The sequence below is a fragment of the Echinops telfairi genome, unplaced genomic scaffold (assembly GCF_000313985.2).
Source record: "Echinops telfairi isolate 266 unplaced genomic scaffold, ASM31398v2 ScPeMD7_18;HRSCAF=68, whole genome shotgun sequence".
In the NCBI taxonomy this organism is placed as follows: Eukaryota; Metazoa; Chordata; class Mammalia; order Afrosoricida; family Tenrecidae; genus Echinops; species Echinops telfairi.
Window position 1 is genome coordinate 32392774 of NW_022103915.1, and position 22309 is coordinate 32415082.

Below are 22309 nucleotides of genomic sequence, written 5' to 3' on the forward strand. Positions count from 1 at the left end.
TTATCAAGATCCATCTGATATCAACAAGATTATTTGTTCCACATCCTTTTTTTAATCTGGTCTGAACCTCTGGCATCTCCCTGTCAATGTATTGCTGTAATTGTTTTCAGAATTTTACTTGCATGTGGATTATTTGTTGCTATGTTCACCTTCTTTGGAATAAGCAAAATATGGATCTCTCCAATCAGCCAGATGACAGCAAAGGAGAAAAAATCCAAGTGTTTTTTTTTTTTTTTAAGCACATATTCTAGACTAAGTGAAGAATATCAGAAATACCTGAGCAAGGCCCAAGAACCTGCAGGATATAGGTGGAACCTTAACCATTGGGGCTGGGAAGGTCTTCTGGAAAGGATGGAGTATATATTATTAAAGGAAGTATAAGTTCAGAATGGATGTCTGAAGCTTGTGAGCTAGAGTTTGAAAAAACATGCTTAGTGACTTTTTAAGTGAAAATTATTTGCTAGGCAAGGGAGAAATAAAAATAATTTTATTTACTTCATGATTATTTGTTCAGTACTCACTCTGTAGCACAGGAAGTTCAAGCAGCCATGTGTGAAGAGCTGAAATTCATTGAGTGGCCAATGAATTTAGGAGCAGAAACGGAAACACCAACGATAAATAAAATGGTGACAGAAAACAGACAGGGAGTACAAATTGCTGAATAATAATAAATGGGAAGAACTGTTTTCAGTCACAAAGAAGTAATGCCAGAACCTACTAGAAACCTAGGTCCAATTCATTAACATTTCTACACATAACAGCTTCTTATACCACATTACAATATTTTGCCAGCACTGGTCTTTAGATCAGGCCCTCCCTCCCCCGTTGACTGCTTCAGTGACCCCTACAGGACAGAGCAGAAAGCCTAATCTTACTCGCAGAGAAGCTGGTGACTGCCGCCAATACTGAATGGAACCATGACATTCATCACTTAGATACATAGCAGTCTGTTTTAGCTGTATCTTATTCACCTGCTATTTCTTTTTAAAAGTTTTGCTTGTGCCGCTTCCATTAAATGTAATCTTAGAAACTCTAAGTACAAGAAACGGACTCGTAATTCTAGTCTCCTATTGAACACCTCACTAGTTGTCTCTTAGTACCAACTGGATTGTGGATTAGAGCCGCAGACAGAGGTGTGAGCTATCCACAGGTCAAGCACCACTGTGGGAGACGCGGTGTGGGTTAGCAGCTCCAACCCACCAGCGGTTCGGAGGGAGTAATATGAAGCTGTCTCAGAGTAAGTCTTAGAAATGGTATTTTGATCTGAATGGGAATCAACTTGTTAATCGTGCATGAGAAAGTTAAAAGTGCCCATCTCATTCAAACCTATTAAACTTGAGGAAAAATTAGTTTTCTCCCTATAAAAAGACATATTTAAAATGAATTTTAAACTTTTATAAAACATTTACATCAAGAATTACACTTCCATGGTTTTCATGTGAAAAATGAATATAGTTTCCAAACATATGAACGTATAGGTTTATGCAAAAGAAAACCAAGTCCAAAAGCCCAAGGAATTTATCAGACATTTCCTGTGTGTATGTGTATTGTGTACTTTACATAAATTTTGAAAACCAAGAAACTATGAGAAAAGGTTTTTCATAGCATGTCTGGTAGAAAAACCTGACTCCTCTCCTCTGGTCTTCACCCCATTAGTTGTGACCACCCCTACTCTGCTACAGACATGTTTATGCTTGAATTTGAGGTTTTGCCACAAACCAAACCCTATAGTGCAATGGTTTTCAGCCTTCCTAATGCCGTGACACCCCCCCCCCCAACCATAAAATTATTTTCATTGCTATTTCATGAACTATAATTTTGCTACTGTTATGAATCATGCGACCCCTGTGAAAGGGCCGTTCAACCCCCAAAGGGGTCTCGACCCACAGGTCTTGAAACAACTTCTATAGTGGGTGTTATACAGCTTGAGCTATTATAACTACAAAGTCAACAATTTGAAACCACTACATAGAATGAGGACACTGACAGCCTTGGAAACCCAAAGGGGCAGTGCAAACAGGGCTGCTATATGTTGGAATCAACAATAGCAGTAGGTGGTCTTAAGGTAAGTATAGATCTAAGAGCTGAAGAAACCAAAGCAAGGGAAATGAATCCACCAACACACTAATTATGAGTAAATAAACACAGCCTTAGAAGTAATGGCTGGGCAGTATGTTAATAAAGAGAAATATAACAAACTTCTAAATATAAAGGTTTGTCCTGCTGTGAAAGTGGATTGGAAAAAAGGGGTATACTTTTGTAAATATCAAGGAGAATCTATCTGAAAAGTTCCCTTCAGAAACCAGAATTTTATGTAATTTACATAAATTAAAATAGATATATTTCTGTAGCTGGATAGTAGATCCATCCATGAATAGCTTCTTAGACATTCAGCTACTTACTAAATTACAAAGAATCACTATCAAGCCCATCAAAAATTCAGCCTGTTTAAAAAATTTTCAGTGTGCATTACACAATTACAACATGATGCCATTTATTTAACAAGACTGAAAAAATGAGTCTTAGATCAAATATATACATTTTAATATTTGAAATATTTACATAATGCAACCGCCTCATATTTCAATGTTAAGATCAGTGTTTTCTAATGTCCTCTGAAGTTGTAAATACTCTAGTAACTCGAGCTCAATTATACTTTGTAGCACACCGCTCTCTATCTGCCTTTAAAATAAATACACTGACTTGAAAAGAGCTGCACCTAATCTGTGTTGGGAACTGTTTGAACTCCAGGTCCTTGTGTTCCCTGGTGAAGTTCTGATCTACAGTAAAGACAGCCTATGCCTATGTGTGTCTTCAAGATCATCATCAGTAAACGTTTAGAAACTGATGAGCAGAAATAAAACTCTGTGTGCGTGTGTAAGCATAAACACACAGACACAGACATGATACAAAGCTTTTATAGAACGAAAGTTAGTAGTGGTTGATAACTGCCAGAAATCCACCCAACCCCACCCCAGCCCCTGAATCAATATGTAAACCTTGTGAATTATGAAGCTGGATTTTGCTAATCAAATTTCGTAATGTCTAATTTTAATTCCAATTTGTGTGCTTAGTTGTTTTTTTTAACGTCCCTTTCTTTTAAAAGGGTTATTGGTTTGGTCTTTTTCTGGGGGGGGGTAAGCTTATGCTTTTGGAAAGAGATTTTAAAAAGTCTTCCAAAGGGATGCACCAAAATTAAAGACCAATTCTGAGCAAAGGTACGCATCAAATAAAGCTCTCTAGAATCCAAGGATTTGCCTCATTCCTAAATAAAAGGGGAGCATCACTATGATTCATCTTTCAAAGAGCACGTGTGAACAATCATAAACTGGGAAACCCCTTCCGTGCAGCACGATGCTGCTCACAAGACAATACAATTCTGTGGGAGACTAACCACCTAATTTATCCCAGACACTGGGTTGGCACAACTTTTCCTTTGTAACTCTACCTTTCAATGAAGAATGTTTAAGGGAGCCTTCAAAGTCCAATTAGGTCTTTTTCACAAACATTCACACAAAAACACTGAGATATTGAAAAAAGGGATTGTCCACCTATGTTTGCATTCTTTTTAAATTCCACAACTTCATGAAGATTTGCCATTTCTGATTAAAAGGGAGTAACAGGTGTTACTAGTATTCTTTTGATTAAAATGTTCCTTCCTAAACATTACAGTTCAATATTAAGTGCAATTCTGAAAAAGAATTGGGGAGTCATTTTAATATTTACAAGGAATAAATCAGCAGAACAAGATTATGTCAGATAGGCTGTGTACAGTAGCTGCAGCTTATAAAACATACCAGTAATTTGTACCTGGTGAGTATAGAGAACCAAAGGAAGATTCAGGTGACTTTACAATCAAGGGAGTACATATGGCATCAACAAACTGGAGGACAAAAAAAAATTCACATTTTCTACATTACAAAAAATTATAGATCTCATAAATGTCTTTGAAGACAAAGAAAAATACCATGTCCTTTGAATGATGGAAAAGAAATCTGAAATGGAACTCTAAATGGAAAAAGAGTTTTACTTCACAAGACCAATTTTTTTGGCTTCTGTTTCATATATCAATAATCTCCACATTTTTACTATAAAAACTTCTGCTTCTTCATCGAGTACCTAGGGGATGGATACAGAGAAGAGACAAGAAAGACAACTGTTAACATCTCTACCATTTGGGACCAGTATAAAATCGTTATAAGAATTTACTGACAAGAAAATAACTTAACTGTGAGAAATGAAATTAATTTGCTGTATATACAACAAAAATAATACAAGAAATTATACATTTTTTGCGTATTTTAAGAAATGTATTGCCTATATAATTGCTGAAAAAATTTAGCAGAATTCCATGACTTATTAAACATTAACTACTACAGTTCTTTTCTTCCCCACTTTATCTTTATAATATAGAGTCGACATTTCAACATGTCTTTAAAAAGTTCTACAAAACAACTTTTTAAAGAAAGCAATTGGCACCCTGGTAGTGTAGTGGTTATAAGTTGAGCTACAATCTGCATGGTAGGCAGTTCACACCACCAACAGCTAGCTGCCCAGGAGAAAGGCTGGGCTTTCTATTCCCATAAACAGTTAGTCTCAGAAACCCACAGGGGGTTGGCTGAAAGTCAGCACTGGTTCTAAGGCACAAAGTTTATTCATAGAAACAATATAGGAACAAAATGCAACCAAAGTTCTTTAATCAGTACAAAATGAGGAAAGCCACATATACTTTGAAAAAGTTAAAGAGTGTACTACTACTGAAAAAATTACTATATACACTCCATTATAAGCCAAGTTTTCCAGCACATTTTTATGCAGTTTTTGTGGTAAAATTAGGTGCCTCGGCTGATATTCGGGTCAGTTTATACTCCAGTATATATGGTAGTAAAAGTGTCCCTTTCCCCACCCATTTAAGAAGCACCTATGGGCCAATAAGCTTGTAACAGCTGGCAGACAACACTGGCTCAGCTGGTTTCTACCCACAAGAATCAACAATGAGCCAGAAATATCAAGCCCATAGAAGGGAAGGCACAGTCTCACTAATTGTATTCAAGAATCAGAATATTTCAATAGATCCAGACATGAATAAGATTGACACATGTAATCATGACTAACAATGAAGGCAACTCGGCCAAGGTTGAATGAAAGCTGGATCATGGTTCACTCATGATTCCTCCTCTCTACTGCAAAGCAGCTATAGGCTCTGACCATTTCAGGTTCTACTCTCAAGGATTGGGGCTTTTCCACGTCCCTTTTTTTTTTAAGGTGTTTTTTTTTTTTATTTAATATTTCAGAGACAACTAGATACCACAAATGTTTTATCAGAAATTCAAACAACAGTTTCATCTGGCTCAGCAGAAAGTATTAGCTGTAGCAGACATCAGATAGGGGCTTAACGCTAAACATTTGACTTGGGAGCTCCTTTTGATCAGGAACCCACTCTGTCCCTTCCTGCTATCCTTGGCTATATTTCAAAATGTAAGCTTCCATCATTGAATCATAACCCCTCATCCATAGTTGCTTTGAAAATGCCTGGTGATCTCATTTCAAGAAATCAACCATTGAAGGTTCGATGCAGCCCCAGTTCAACTCTAACACATGATGCTGTGTTGGGGCTAACTCAACAGCAAGTGGTTTGTGCAAATTGAATGTGAACAGTCAGGAAAGAGTCAGGGTGACTTACGTTTTTAACACAAAAGAGTAGGCAACTGAATATATATTTATACATATAAACAACAAGCAGGAAAAAGCTGATGAAAAAGAAGAATCTCTAGTGGTATGTAATGACATTCAATGATGTTAACAAATATTCAAATTTATTTCACGACTATATAAAAAAACCAGCTGAAACCAACACATGTAGAAAATTAGATTCAGATAATTGTTTTTCTTGTTTTCTTTTTTTCACATAAATAAAATATTAGTAATGGTAATCTTCTAACTTACCATAGCAACATCATCTAAAATGCTCTGAGGTGAACTATGAGCCATAACCTGAAATAAACAAGCAATTATCACTATGAAATTATGAAAATAGCATATAGATAAGAAATTTTAAGGGGCATACACTCAAACTGGTAAGCGAACTTCCTTTTAGGGTATAACTCATGAGATTTTACTTTCAGGAGATAATGGGAGGAGATAATACACTTTAGTAATTAACGTTGGTTTTGGAAGCTTAGTTCTGCAACGTACAATATAACTTAGTCAACATCTATAAAATAGGGATATGATTACATTAGCAACTTATACTTCCCTAAGGTGGTCAGAAGGTTGAAAGGGTCCATATAAGATGCCTACCAAGAACTAAGCCTATCATGAAGCAATCAACCCATATTGACAACTATGACATGAAGACTATTTTGTTCTCTCAAGTGACAGAGGTTCAGATTCCTCCATCAACTCTCCCATATATTTCAAGGAGAGGACAGTCTCAGGGTCCAAAGAAGAGAGCACAACTGGCAGCATCCATTAGTTCTGTGGAGCCCTGGTGGGGTAGTTGTTATGCGTTAGGCTGTGATCCACAAGGGCTGCAGTTTGAAACCACCAGGTGCTCTGAGGGAGATAAGACGGGGCTTTCTACTCCCACATGAAGCAGTTCCATCCTATCCTACAGGGTTTGCCATTCAGATTTGAGTTGATGGCAATGAGTTTTGGGGTTTTTTAGTTTTATTAATTCTGTGCTCTTTGATCCCTCAAATGAGAGCATGTGGTTCACTTAAGTATGCCAATCACTGAACTAAATCATGGTCTTGATTGAAAAGTGTAGGAATTTAAAAAACTAACCTTAGAACAAACAAAATCAACTAATGTAGCTTCTTCTTCACCTATGTATTCTATGATTTTCTTATTAATCCATGGTCTAATTCGTCGTTCCATCAGTATCTGCAAAAGAAATTGCGATTAATTTTTCATTACTTTTCAGTTTCTCATTAGTTTTAGCCAATCCTATATCCTGTCTTTCTTAAAACTAATTATCAGGAATGTTTATTATTCAAAATTATGCTAAAATACGAATTACTACAACCACATTTAAACAGTTGAAGCCTCAGAAGGAAGCTTAAACATGAAAAGATAGAAAAATAAGACATCGGGCAAAATCATGCCACCAGTATAATTTGTTTAATACACATTATCTCTGTAATCCATATTAACCAAGAACCTTTATCTTTCACCACAATGTCTGCCTGAGTTAAATGAAAAGACAAATACCAAGATACAATTTCTTGGTTCTAATGCTTTAACAGCCTGGCTTCAATGTAACTAAGATATCACTAAGGATCTTCCAGTAATACAACTTGGCCATGGCATTTAATTGGTGTCAAGGTCCCAACAACGCTATTATCCTTTCCCTTACCAATGACAAAATAAATCAAATGAGCTTGTATTCAAATCCATTCCCAATAGCATGGCTACTCACAGAATCCACAATGGACCAATCAAGGGGATAAGCAAAGAGCTCGGGCTTGGCTGTAGGAATTTTCTCAATGAGACTCTTGATGTGCTTGCGTTTTTCTTCTGTGTTTACAGTGCCTTTGGCAGCATTTTTATCATCTTCACCATAATCCAAGGGAACTAGCTTCCTTTTTCGGGGTACATCATCACTGTCTTCATCGTCAAATTTGTTAAAGACACTATCTACAGGGAGTTTCTTTCTCTTCACAGAATTAGGTTGACCAGGACTATTGGAAGCACCTATAGTAAAATCATCACATTAGCACAATAAAGTAATCTTCAAATATTAAATCTTACAACCCACCAGCCCTCAAAAACAGTACAAAAAATAACGTTCACAAGTGTCAGAGAAAGATCCCAACTGTAAAAAGTAACTCACTACTCACAAGTGCTAGAAAATTTAACTTTTCATTTCTTCTCAGAACTTGAGGCAGCTGCAGATATAGGATCACTAGTAGAACTATGAAAACAATCATGAGCTAGAAACGCATGAGTATTTTTCTATCTACCTACCACATAATTATTTTTTCCTTTAGGTAAAATTTAGCCATTGGCAAGACAAAAAAAAAAAAAGGAAGAAAATGATAGCATACCCAGTTTAAGACTAAGTCCTATTTTTGGCCTATGTTCCTCTGGTTGCTGTTGATCGGGTGAATTTTCGTGAGGAATGATAATACCACAGGGAGACTCGTCACCAGGCGTGTTGGGGGTCGCGTTGCCACTGGCAGAGGAAACAGATGGCGCAGAGCTGATGGGTCTCAGAGTCGGTTTGAGACAGGGCTTTTGTTCTGGCTCCTCTTCCTCTTCTACAGGCTCTTCTCGTTTTTCTTCTTTTTCTTGTTTTTCTTCTTCCTCTTCCTCAGATTCTGGCTCTTGCTTTATTTGTGGTTGCCTGCGTCTCTCGGCCTCTTGTTCCATCTATAACCACAAAACAATCTCATTAATTAGAAAGACTTCAGAAAAGCTTTTGTTTTTAAATTGTCTGAAATTTTTACTTATACATTTTATCAATAGATAAAAACCTGTTCATTTTAAAACGTAAAAGGAATGTGTAAATCATGGCGTCTACCAATGAAAAGCATATAACAATTCGTTTTAAAGCTGATATTAAGAATTCATATTATTAAATTCGGGACATATTAAAAACTAAGATACCTTCTGTAATTACACTATTCTTAAATCCAAGAATACCTAATGTCTTGTCTTCACATATAATTTAAAAATGCTTAATTGCTAAAACATGTATGAAAACATTTTTTGAAAACAAAAATATGAGGCGGCACTAGAATGAACAGACACAAACCACATAAAGTCCTAAGAATCAGAAGAAAAGTACTGGAAAGAGTTTTACAGCCAAGTTTCACGAAAAGACAACTCATTTAACTTTGTTTATTATAGGAAGGAAAACATTAAGATGTGTATAAGATGTTTAGAATAATTAAAAATTCTAATTCAATCAGTACTGTAGATAGGAGTGGGAGAATTATATAATACAAAAAATTATCGTGAAAGATACAAGAATTAAGTATCTTCTTCAATAAGGTATATTATCGTTTGTTTAACATAATGTGATGACCTTAAGGAAACCAAAGTGATGGTCTGAGAATCTCTTACCCTTTGGAGCTCTGCATCTGGGTCTGGGTGTCCTTCTGCCAGAAGGCGCTGCCTAATTTCCTCCAGTTCTTCCTTCTCTCTCTTCCTATCACGCTCATCTGCTTCCATTTCCTTTTCCCGATCACGCAATCTTTTCTGAAGAGCACTTCCCCTGCAAGAAAAAAAATTTTAAAAGGATCATGTAATATCCACATCAACTTTTCTACATGTCTCTGGCAGTACTTTTTCCTAATGCTACACATTATATGCTAATTGACTGCAGACTTCTGTGTCTACAGAATACCCAAGTCAATGTGCTCTCTCTACAACATAGTCTATTTAAGGAGGCAATGTTTGTACCATTTATTCACATCCTTGTCTTCAGTCATTCTAAGTGTAAAAATGTAGCTTTCGGAGGGAAGAGGAGAGTTCCCGGAAACCTTAAGCACTTAATTTGTGCTTAAGATATTATGCTATGAGAAAATAATTCAAGCAGAACTAATGCCATGAAGAATAGTTACATATCTTTAATTATTATCCTTGTAAAAATTGCAGGTAGTGCAGAATTAACAGAAAGTACAGGCTACAACTATCTGTATATTTAGATAGCATTTTATTATGTTTCAGGTAGTTGGAATTATGCACTCCCATTTTCTTATTCTCCTTCCTTCAGTAATTTATTTTTTTCCGTATCTTTTGGAACTTTCCATTTTAAAATCAAACCATTGAGCACTTTCATTTTTATTAATTTTTTTGAGGGGGAGCATTTTCCATTTAAATTGCCAACTCCAGTCTTTTGAATATTTTGTATGAATTTAATTACATAGTATTGTGTATAAACTTAATTATATACCAAATACCTATACTACACATCTGTTTATCAGTTACAATAGAAATAAAGTAAAATCAAGACACTGTTCGTACTTCCAGGAAACTTAAAATGGGGCAGGTGAACAGGGGCTAGAAGAACCATTCCAGGATAGCTAAGTGCTAGGATAGATTTAAAAGTGTTAGGGGAACAAAGTGTTGAGAGAAGTCAAGCTTTACAACTTTCACTTCACATTAATGGGTGTGGACTACTAAGTAGCCCTGTTTAAACCCTTTGCAGTAAAAATTTCTAGACAACCCTAGATAGCTATAGATATCATTGTTGGAAAAAATACATTATAGTACAATACTTTTTTTACTTTAGTGTGATTTGTGTGAAAGTTTTACAGATTCCATTAGTTTTCATTCAGTCATTCCTATACATTTTGATTAATGACATTGATTGCAATCCCTAAGGTTTTTTCCTTAATTTGTTTTAAAATAAATCTGAATCAGATCTTTTCCCAAAAAAAGATGTTAAGAATTGTTGATCATTTTCCAATAGCTTTATTTCCTCCTAACAATAGGCAGTGCATATGCAACTACATAAGCTAGTATCATCAGGTACAGTGGTCAATAGAATGTGACGATTTCACTTAACAGCTCGTAAACCTAAGGGTCTAGGGGTGACAAGGGATAAATACCTCGAAATATAAGTACTTTTATAAGTGAGGTTTCTTACCTGTAATATTTGGGATCATCTCTATCATCATCATAATCTTCTAAGAATTCTTTTAATCGCTTAGCTTCTTTAGCCTTGGAAGAACCAAACAACAAAAGTATAATATTAACCAAAAAGTCTTGAAGACTGCCCTTTAATTCTCTTTTGGGGGAGTAATTTTTCCTTACTCATTCAATCACACTAAGTAAAAAAGCACATTATATATTATTTTCTCTTTTACCTGAGAGAAAGACTTATCTGTGCAATGAAAACCATATTGTATACTACAACAAACAATCTCTATAATAACAGTATCTGAAGTACAGTCATCATATCTAAAGAAAACTGAGCACACTAGGAAAGAAAGCTGCAAAAGCTATCCTAATTGATTTTACTGATTGGACAAAAATATTTCATAGGTCGAGGATGCTATATAATTTTATCTTCTAAGGTGCCAGAAAAACCCACAGCCATCAACTCAATTCTGCCTCATAGTGACTCTGGTAAGAGCAGAGTACAACCGTGACACAGGGATCTGAAGCTGTGAGTCTATGCCAAACATTTCACTGTTAGTTTATCAACCACAAACGCAAAAACCCATTTCTATGTTTATGGTATAGTTCAATGAAAGAATAGCAGGGCAATGTAAGGATTAAAGTTCATATATGAATATACAATTCATAAATGTTATATATACACATATTTTTATTTATAAAACCAGTTCTCTCAGCACCCTATTTGATTCACTCAAATGCTATGCAACTTACAGAATATTCAAAGCTCCCTGAAATTTCAACAATTTTATGGATTCTGAATCAAAAAAGCTTTATAAATTATTATTTTATATATTAGTCTATGGCAGTGTCATTTCAATTGCATTCAAAGAAGAAAATTTTACATGTAGGAAAAGTTTGAAATGTTTAAAACATGCAATAATAGTTATTGATTAACTGGGAACAGTAAGTTGGTTGGTTTTTTTTCCCTTTTAGTTAACAGATAGGAGGCAATGTGATTTTTATCTGAGAAAAATGTCATTTAAAAAACTCCCAATCTTACCATTTCTCTTCTTCTTTCTTCTTCTCTTTCAGCCTCTTTCTCATATTCTCGGGTTTTTTTCCGTTCTCTGATTTCCCAATTCTTAAGGCGCTAAAAGAGAAAATTAGAGAAGTTTTTAAATTATTGCTCAAATAGAGCTAAAATGTTGACAGCCAAGCTGCAAGAATGAAAACATTGCTTCAACTTACCTCTTGATAAGCAGCTTCTTTCTCTCGGAGTTTTCTTTCAAGCTTTCTCCGCTCATACGCATCTTCTTCATCCTCTTCTCGATCCCGTTTCTTGTCCTTTTCTCTTTCTCTCTCACGTTCCCTTTCTCGCTCTCGTTCTCTCTCTCGCTCTCTTTCCCGTTCCCGCTCTCGTTCTCTTTCTCGTTCCCGTTCCCTTTCACGGTCTCTGCTCTTCTCTCTATGGAAACAAAACAACAATACCTGCCTGTCAGCTTCCTGTTTTCCTTAAAAATACAAAAATCACAGAAAAAAGGAGTAACATACATTCTAAGGTACAGTATAAGCCCACAAGCCAGAAATTAAGACTTTAATCTCTACAAACTTTTAACAATCAGGTAAATTTAGAATATATTTCTAGTACAAGGTTCAGGAATGGTTTCTCAATGCTTACTGATAACTATGAAAAGAAACAAAACAAATGTCCCAATCCTTAATGAAAAATATAAATATGTATCACATCAGGTTAGAGACTATCTAAATGTCCTAAAAGACTAACAAATAATAATAAAATACCCAAGGAATAAAACAAAGCACAAACATAAATGACATACACAAGGAAAACTATAAGACATTACAAGAGACTAAAAGAGACCTATATGAGAGAAGTTCCATTTTCATGGCTTAGAAGTTATCAATGAAACTATCACTACCAACAGCAATCTATACTTAAAATGTAGTCCAGATGTCAATCACAACATTCTTTACACAAAAGAGAAATCCAATTGTCAACTTTATATGAAAAGTCTCAGATAGCCAAAACAACAGAGTAAGACGAGAGTCAGAGATCCAGTCATTCATTTGACAAGGGTTGAAGTGTACATCGCTTTATGAAAGTGATGTCACTAAGACATGCACAAGAATGTGGACAGAAACGAGAGTGTGTATTTATAACTTTACAAAAAAGCAAAAACTGTGGAGTTCTGTATGTGTGAAAGTGACGTTGCTCTCCAGGCCTAACAACAATTCAATCGGCTGCACTATGCTCTTGGAGTTTTCAAGAGGAAGGACTCTGGAAAGCATTCCATTCAAGGCAATATGGTTGCCCACCCACCATCGTTGGTCAGGACATAACTGTTTCCTACTGGGATCAAAAACCCACAGGGAATAGCAAATAACACACCCTTGCTTGGTGAATGTGAGAACTGAAGCACTTGCTAATAAAACTAAGAACTGCAGTCTTCAGTATGGATTCATTGCTAAGCAAAGATATAGTCACAAGTGGGCCAATCATCATCATAAATAGAGAAGAGATAGAAGTTTAAAGGATTCCACTGTACATAGGATACACAATTAATGCTCATGGACAAACGATCTGTCTTGAAGGAATTCCTTAGAAGATGTTCCTTCTGGAAGGGAAGAAAGCAAAACTTCATTTCTCATACTTTAGAATGTTACCAGACAGAAACAATCCCTGGAAAAGGGCATCATGCTTGATAAAGTAGGTCAATAAAAGAGGAGACAAGCAAGCCTCAATGAGGCAGACCGACACAGCGGTTGCAACAGTGATTTCAAACAGCAGTGGTTATGAAGATGCTGAAGAACCTAGGAGTGTTTTACTCTACTGTGCTGTGTGTGAGTCTGGGTAAATTTGCCAGCACCTAAACAGCAACAGTAGCATAATCTTAAAAGCCTAATATCAGATATCATTAATGATAAATGGACTGGATATAAAGTATGGTAAGGAGTAAAGAAGGAGCAGCATATGTAATATTCTAATAAGGATTAAAGGCTATAATAAAAGTCAAGCCATGTAAAGCAGATTACAAAGAAAGAAGAGCTGTAGAAAATATTTCTAGCTTATAAGGGCAGGATATGAGAAAGAATAGATGATTAAACTCACTGTGAATTTTTTTTTCATCACAAGTGAAAAATTTGGTAGTTTATGAGTTTTGATCAAATTAAAGTTTGAAGTCAGTGGTTTGCTGTTGATTTTAGACATAGAATTTCAAAAGTGGTAAACTGGAAGTGGTAACAAAGTACCTGCTAACTTGAAAAAAACAACAAAAATATGAGAAATCATTTGGTACAGAGTATGATGAAATGCTACACAACCATTAAAATCAGATTACATCATATGATAGAAATGAAGTTCTCAAAAATTTAATTCACTGATAACCAAATTGTAGAACACATATGAAGGAATGCTTGGATCCATATATATAGTGAAAACAGATATAACTTTCCATAGATCAAATTCTAATCAACTATTGTATCAAACGAGAAAGGGAAGGATGGAGAACTTCTCCTCCAACAACTGGTAGATGGACCCAGAGCTAAAATCAGGTAGAAAAGCTGTGAACAGAGAAATTAAACTTAGCTTGTAAAAGAAAGTAAATCAACATTGTCTAGGAGTGAGAAATGGAGAATAAATTTAGAGCCAGCAAGGAAGGAAGCTGAGGTAGTTCAAGTAGTATATAGAATGAAATAAAGACTTAAGCGACTGAAAATGGTGGTAAACATAATTATTTCCTAGCTTGAGGCCTTTCAAAGGGTAACTAGAAAAATGTCCACCAATCCAGGTAGACCACCGGGTACCATGTCTTTACCCAGAATAGGAGGCAGACAGTTGGCATACGGTACCCATAAAGTTCTGAATTGTATGTAATCTTCACTGGTGCTGTGTGACTGTGTCACCACAAGCAAGCAGAAAGAAGTTCTCTCATCACATATATAAATGTAAATGATCCTCCAGAAAACTGTTGACCAGCGGTTCTATCAAAGCTTTTATAACGTCTTACCTGGATCGACTCCGATCTTTATTTCGATCTGAGCTCCTTTCTCGGTCTCTTTCCCGATCTCTCTCTCGATCACGATCTCGCTCTCGCTCTTTGGTCCGGTCACGATCCCTATCACGTTCTCGTTCCCGCTCCCGTTCCTTCTCCTTTTCTCGTTCACGTTCTCTTTCCCTTTCTCGTTCCCGTTCTCGCCTTTCTCGTTCCCTTTCACGCTCCCTCTCTCTTTCTCTCCGTTCTTTCTCAATTTCCTGTCTTTCTTTCTCCTTTTTGCCTTTCTCTTCTTCCAGTTTCTAGAAACCAATAAAAGCACTTTTAGAGTTAACTCTGTAGTTCCCGTGTTCAAATCACTCCTGGTGCATTGCCCAAAAGTACCAAACCACTAGAATCTAATACTAAATGGGGTTTCAACTTGACAAATCCAAACTGAAACAATCACAAAACTAGACATATTTCGTGCACACCATATGCTGTAACTGAGCAGGAATCTCCAATCTTGGATGCTGGGAGATTGTGTCAAGTGTGGCTGGACACTTATTGACCATGCAATAACTAAAAGAATCACGGGCAATGTGGTGATCCATAATTTCTTGAAATGCAATTACTTAAGACTTAACTAAAACTTGATCGAGTTATTTTAATTTCTGTAAATGTGGGACTGTAATAATACTCATTATAACCCAGGGTTCCCATTACCTATAGGTTTACTACTTGAGAGATTCAGAAAGGGCTTAAGGAAAAGTCAAGTCACCATAAAGCAACAAAAATATCTTTTTTTCATTTGCTGTTACCACCCTCCAAAAGAAAAAGGAGCTGAATTCAGCCACAATATACTCTATGGAAACATGAACTCCCACCATTACAAGATGGATAGCTCACCAAATACAAAGTTTAAAATTCACTCACTTCAAACAGAAAATGTACATAATATTTTCATTAACTTAATTTTAAAAGTAGTATACTTATACCCATAATACCTATAAAACAATGAAAATTACATCAACAATGACAAATCCATCCTCGGAAGCAACGATTGTGTATTAACTTACAGATGCTGTGTTAGAACATGGATCGCCAACACGGGATTAACCTTGCCTACAAGCTATGTTTCTGGGAGGAAGAGCAAGTACATGGTTCACAAATAAAGTCAGACCAAGTTTGTACCTTGACAAGATTACCAGTGTACCACAAGGTTTCTACACAAACTCAGGGGGAAAAAACAAAACAAAAAACCCCAACAGGAAAAACAGAACACATTTATCCATTTGGTTCCATGTTTAGTGTCACTGAAATGAAATTTAACTGCAATAATAAAATGTCTTTTCTTGTTACGTAAAGCATTTAAAACAACTTTAAAATGCAATCTTACCTGTTAAGATACTTTTTGCTCTTGGTCATGGGTCAGAGGACTGACAGAATTATCAAAGAAAAGCTGACAGATTTATCAAAAGAAAAGCTAATGCATAAGAGATCAATATATTCAGTCACTCTACCAGTCTATAATATAAAAATAGAATGCAGGCAAAGCTAATACTGAATATGTTGAAATTACACAGAAAAGGGAAATGAGAAAAAAGAACAGAAAAGGGAAAACTATAGGGGCTAAATCTCATTCTGGAAACTGTTCTAATGCAATATAAAAACCTACACTATTAAATGAGGCTGGACTACATAAAACTTACCTCTGTCATACAGTTATAAAGAAATGTTTAATTTCTGAAATGATACTTACAGATTATTTTAGCTGTTCCAATAATAATTTGTGGAATTCCTCAGTTTTATCTTTAACTCCTGCTTATTCACTGTACTACTTATTTCTTAAAGATAATTTCACTTATGGTAATAATGATTTGTTTCAGGACTCTTGTTCAAAAGTTTTGTTCTAAGTAAATGAAATAATGCACGATGCTATTAAGTGCCAACTGCTTTTCTAAAATGTTACAAATAGAACACATGAGTATTTATTTATTTGAAGGGGGAAAAAAAGACCCTGAAGAAATATGGAAAGGAATAGCTACTGAAGGATGTAAGAAAATTAAGAGGTAATGAAAAGGACAGATTAAAGAACCATAAATCTTACCTCATTCTCTCTTCAGACTCGTCCGTGCTGTAAATGGACGCCCCCTGCCACGCTGATAACCCTGACAGTCTGTGGTTATTAATAAACTCATACCAAAACATGCAAAGGTTCACTGAGCTCATTTTTTAATAATTCGAGTACCAAACATTCCCTTTAATCACACCGTCCCAATAGAAAGAAGTGGGCTGTTTTTTGTCTTTTCCTTTTTTTTGGTTAAAGGATGTTTTTGAAATTCAAGACATTCCTCCCCCCACCCACCGCAAGGGAAAAGCAATCAAATGCCTGACAGCTTCTCAAATTATGAAGCAAAGATCTTTTTAAATTATTACTTTTAATCATGATTTCCTCATAATTTATCAATAATATGGCAGGGTTTAACAAATAACAAAAAAGGGGTAAAATCACACACACAACTGTATACCATTTTCAAGCGTACATAGATTCTGATCTTCAATATTGAACCTAATCAAAAGTATTTACCTAAAAGGACTTCCCACAGACTACCTTTCAGTTCTCAAAATTAATTTTTTCAGGACAACATTGAATTACAGGAAAAGTACTGTGTATGTGAGCTAGAGCCAGGTGTCTGGATAATGCAGCATTCTCATAAAATTGTCAACTTGAGCATGATTGACTGAAAAGAAAAAGTCAACACATTTCACTGAGTCAAAGGCCAACCTCAGCCTACAAGAAACAGTAACATATTATTGCCTCTAATATCAAACTATATTATTTCATGCAGTATTTGCATTTCACCGTCTATAAGCATTACCTTCAATACCAGCAAACATTCACAGATGCACTGTCAAGGAGAGAAGCTTTCATAGGCAAAACTCGTGAGTGGGATTTATTATGTACAAATACCCCATTTCCAAGCCAGTTACCCCTTTGCATATTTTTCTGAGGGGGCATCCATAAATATAATAAAAACAGAAGCGCATACTTACATCCTACTCCTTGTTACTTTCCAAGCTGAGAGTTTCATCTTGCATTAGTCACCATATGATCTCTATCATAATGGTGGGGTCAATGAATAGATTAGCTTTAAGGGAATTCACAGTTCTTCCATGCATCTAAAATTTGGTAAGTCTGGTAACCACTGGCCTACTTTTAAAAAAATTTCCCCCTCAATTTACATCTACACAACTATAAACCTTAAATTTTATCTCAGCTCTACAGATAAGATTTTTGTAGGATTAAACTGCCCCCAGAAATATACTATGATAGTGTATGTCATCCTGCTGCCCCACTAAAATCTAGTTTAAACCTGATCTTGATGTTGATGTTTAAATTTTACCCCCAAAAAAACTTTCTCTCATATTAAAGTGAGATGACTGCAAAGCAATCATTAACTGAAAACACTAAGGCCACTATGTCAAGGATCACTTTAATATGGTATTTGTTTTTGTCTCTTGGTTTCTATCGAATTACCAATTAGACCTATAAAATACATTTAAAATAACTCTATTGTAAAGTTGATTTTCTTTTTGACTGCTTGCTTTGGATTCTGTAAAAAGTCTAGTTCGGTATCAAGTGAAAAAAATAAGAATACTACCTTGTGTGTGTCTCTGAATTTGCTTATCTCTCGGGATATCAGGTCTCTTTTGTCTTCTTCCATTTCTATAGCATTTATATCCTCCTGAAAGACAAATAGGACAGGGGGAAGACTTAAAATCAGGCTGCAACCAGTTACTTCTTTGTAAAGGTTATCAAAGAAAGGGTAAATAAATAGACCTTTTTACAGTAGAAAACCTAACAATTTGAAGTCAGACACTGAAAGATTAAATGGGCAAGAATAACAACTATGACAATTAGCAGTAAGCCTAGTGAATGCTAACAGCTACAATAAACTAACCTTAGTGATGAGCGGATAAGGGATCAGTGGGGCCACTGGAAATCTGCGGAAAATCTGCGGAAAAATCCACAAAGATTATCTTTTTAAAGAGTTCATACTACTCTGCAAAATAATGTTTTAAGCAAAACAATATTTCTGTGATATTTCTCAATAGCAAAAATAAATAAAAATCCACTACTCCACAGCCCCTCCAATCACCCCAATAATGGAATAGGAAGTTCTAAAATACATTAAAGGAGTCCTAATGGGGTCAAGGTTGGTGGGGACAAGGATAAGGGTATTCGATCCCATAAAGATTTACAGTCTCAGAAACCCTACACAGGGTTTCTATGAGTCAGAATCCACTCAATGGCAGTGGGTTCGACTTAATACACTTGAAGCAGCCCTGGTAATGCAATGCTAAGAGTTCTCAGTTGCCACCGAAAAGTGAGTGATTTGAACAATCCAACTGTTGTGCTGGAGACACAAAGATCTATAGCTGTGAAAACCCTGTAAGACGATTCAACTCTATCATACAGGCTTGTGATAAGTTACAAATTGAATTGATGGCCCTGGGTTTTGAGTTGGTAGTAAGAGCTAGTAAGAATGGTATTGCCAACTTGCCAACATTTTCAATTACCCCTTATCTGACTATACCTTTGAACAGATTAGCACTAACACCAAGAGATTCCAAAAGGAGCTACGGTGACCCACTGGATTAAGCAATGGGCCATTTATCAGGGAGTGGGCAATTTTGTTCCCACTTAGCCAGTCCATGGGAGAATGATGAGATAGTCTATTTCCATAAAGATTTATAGTCTCAAAACTCTACGAACAATTCTACCTTAGTCCTGGAAAGCATATGAGGCAGTTCTACTCTGGCCTATGGGGTCACTATTAAGTCAGAACCATCTTACTTGTATTGGGCTTAGTAGACTCCAAGTAACACTCTTTCAAGATTGGAGATTCAATATATGGGATTTTATAATCATTAAGAACAAAAAGTCATAGAAAGCAAATGTTTTGAGAATGATGATGGCAAAAAATGTACAGATGTGCTTGACACAATGGATGGATGGATGTATGGATTGTGATAAGAATTGTACAAACCCCCAATAAAATAATTTTTTAAAAAGAACAAAAAGTAAAACAAAAATGCATTTGGCCACAAAGTAAACTGAAGATTGTCTAATAAGACAACAAAACCCAAAGAATATGAACTGTAAGTCTCCCTAGAAAATCACAATATATAAATGGATACAAAATCCTTCTAATTTTTAAAAGAACACTTCCTGTGTTTTCCTAAGTTCATCTAAAAAAATGAGTATAAAAGAACAAAATGCTTTTCAACCTGGACACCCTACTGTATACTCTTCTTTCTTAGTCCTCTAGTTTAGTTGGCTGTTCAACATTGTTATTATAAATGGAGAAAACTGAGAACTGGCTTCTGGAGGAATGGTGGCTGAATAGTGAAGTGAAACTCCCCAATGCAGAAACCATGCTTGGGATAGAAACAGGTTCACAACTAAGGGGTTATAAGGCAAAACAGGGCAGCCGCTTCATTTATCCCTCTGGAGTTGAAATGTAATCAAAGCACAAGAGTGACATCATAAGAAATCAACCGCTTTGGCAAAAGTCAGTAACACATACGTCCTCCTTCTTTTCCTTTTTCTTCTTCCTAGGGTGAGAGTCAGATTCTTGTGAGGGGGCATTGAGCTCACTGGAGTATTCACGTATTAAAACTTCAATTGCCCCTTTAATCATCTGATCTCTTCTCTTTGTTTCTTCATCTAAAGCTTCTTCATCATCAGTAGTGACCGTCTCTGGTCTGGCATTCTTAAGCAACAAAGCAATTTCAAGAGAGAAATGGGGGAGGGGGGGCGAAGAGAATTAAGACATTTTAATGTAAAGTTCACAGACAGAAAGTAAAAACAATATGTCCTCCAAAATATGTCCAGGTTCTATTAAATATGGAGTTGGCTTTAATCTTTAACTTGAAAACACTAAATTTCGTTTGCTTTATTTTATTAATACACTGGTACTTCATTTTCTTTCCCTCTCTTCCCTTGAGACTTGTAATTCTGGCTCCTAATCAACCAAAAAATTAAATGGCAGGACTATCAGTTTCGGATTGTCTTAAGAGTTAACAAGTTAACAATATTTATAAAGTAACTGATTCTTACAAATAGACATACACACAATTTTGTGTACACTACAATAGTTACCATGTAAAACAAAACAGTTAACATGTAAAACAGACTACAATAGTTACCATGTAAAACAAAAAGTTACCATGTAAAACAGCATTATGCTGGGTATACAAAAAGCACCAGACAACTACATACACCAAAATGCAAGCATCAGATATGGTAGACACTGAAATCGTAGCTTTCTCCCAACATCCACACAACCATTAAAAAGCCTGCCATTTTTAAATGTAAAAATAACAACTTAATTTTAAAAGCTGTGTTTCTAAAATACGAAAACTAAACTCAGTGCCCCTGAGTCAATTCTGACTCAGCATCCCTCCCAGGACTGCCTCTGTGGGTTTGAAGCAGTAAGTCTGTATAGGAAAAGGAAGCATCTTGCTCCTGTGAAGCAGCTGATGGGAAAGAACTGCTGGTCCCAAGCTTAACAGCCCAATATGTAAACTCCTACATAGCCACTGTTCCTGCAACTGTAAAGGCTATACAAGTCTTCCTCTCCATGACCCAAGCATGTAATATGGCATTAAAATGTTTTTTTAATTAAGTCTTATGTCGTGATGGTTGTCACAAATAAGTACTGAATATTTATAGGGCTTTGATGATTTTTAAAGAAGTTCAGATTGTTAACTCTATGTCTTTGAAAGAGAAATTAACAGCTTCAAATATGCTACTTTCTTCTGCCTTCATTTTAAACTGTTACTCTCCGAGTCCTACAGGTGAAACCTGAACAGTGAGTATAGAACCACCTGAAACTTTCAGTAGTCTCCAGTTACTATCAAGTAACGACTTAAAACATGGAAAGTGTACAAGGAAATGTTTCCACAATGAAGTAACTGATAAAAAACAGGTAAAAGTCACTCATTATTCTAAATTAAAACTATATACAAGCCTGTCTCCAAAATAGATACTTCATGAAATCCAGAACATTCTCACAGATAGAATCATACAATTTTGCACAAATACCTGGTTCTTAGTTAAAATAAATCCAGGGTGAATTTCACATCTTGTTAACTCCTTAGCAATACCAGTGAGCAGTGGTTTCATAACTGCCACACCACTCTGAATGTTGTGTCCAAAGGAAATATATTCAACAAGAGTCTTTCTTTTTTTCTCTAGAAAGTCTTATTAAGTGCCAACTGTGTATGAGATGGCATAATATTCAAAATAGATTACTTTGACCTCAACTGTGAAAAATGAGATAGGTTATAGCACAGAAAATTTCAATTTAAGGCACTAGTTATTACTGAACTAATCAATATAAAAGTTTCTTACTCTCAAATCTTCCTCTTCATCCACTCTTTCCCCCCTCCCTTTCTGACCCTACCTCCCTCAAGAACCCTTGATAATTTACAAAGTATTATTTTGTCATGTCTTAAACTGTCCGATGTCTCCCTTCACCCACTTTTCTGTTGTTCGACCCCCAGGGAAGGGATAATATGTATACATTGTGATCCGTTCCCCCTTCTACTCCACCTTACCCTTACCCTCCTGGTAACATTACTCTCATTGCTGGTGCTGAGGAGTTTATCTGTTCCGGATTCCCTGTGTTTCCAGTTCTTATCTGTACCAGCGTACATCCTCTGGTCTAGCCGGATTT

General features: G+C 35.9%; 1 protein-coding gene across 1 annotated transcript in view; it reads right to left on the reverse strand.

The window, feature by feature from the left end:
- Positions 1–2477: 2477 nt before the first annotated feature.
- RBM25 (RNA binding motif protein 25) overlaps positions 2478–22309 on the reverse strand; it is a 27416-nt gene continuing 7584 nt past the window's right edge. Inside the window, exons 3-15 of the mRNA XM_045288185.1 lie at positions 20156–20341; positions 18527–18580; positions 18227–18310; positions 14598–14884; positions 11821–12037; positions 11633–11722; positions 10598–10671; positions 9070–9220; positions 8049–8373; positions 7421–7695; positions 6787–6885; positions 5947–5994; positions 2478–4119 (exon numbers count right to left, since the gene is read on the reverse strand). Of these exons, the coding sequence (XP_045144120.1) occupies positions 4027–4119; positions 5947–5994; positions 6787–6885; positions 7421–7695; positions 8049–8373; positions 9070–9220; positions 10598–10671; positions 11633–11722; positions 11821–12037; positions 14598–14884; positions 18227–18310; positions 18527–18580; positions 20156–20341 (1983 nt within the window). The 3' untranslated portion in view covers positions 2478–4026. The remainder of the gene's footprint in view (positions 4120–5946; positions 5995–6786; positions 6886–7420; positions 7696–8048; positions 8374–9069; positions 9221–10597; positions 10672–11632; positions 11723–11820; positions 12038–14597; positions 14885–18226; positions 18311–18526; positions 18581–20155; positions 20342–22309) is intronic.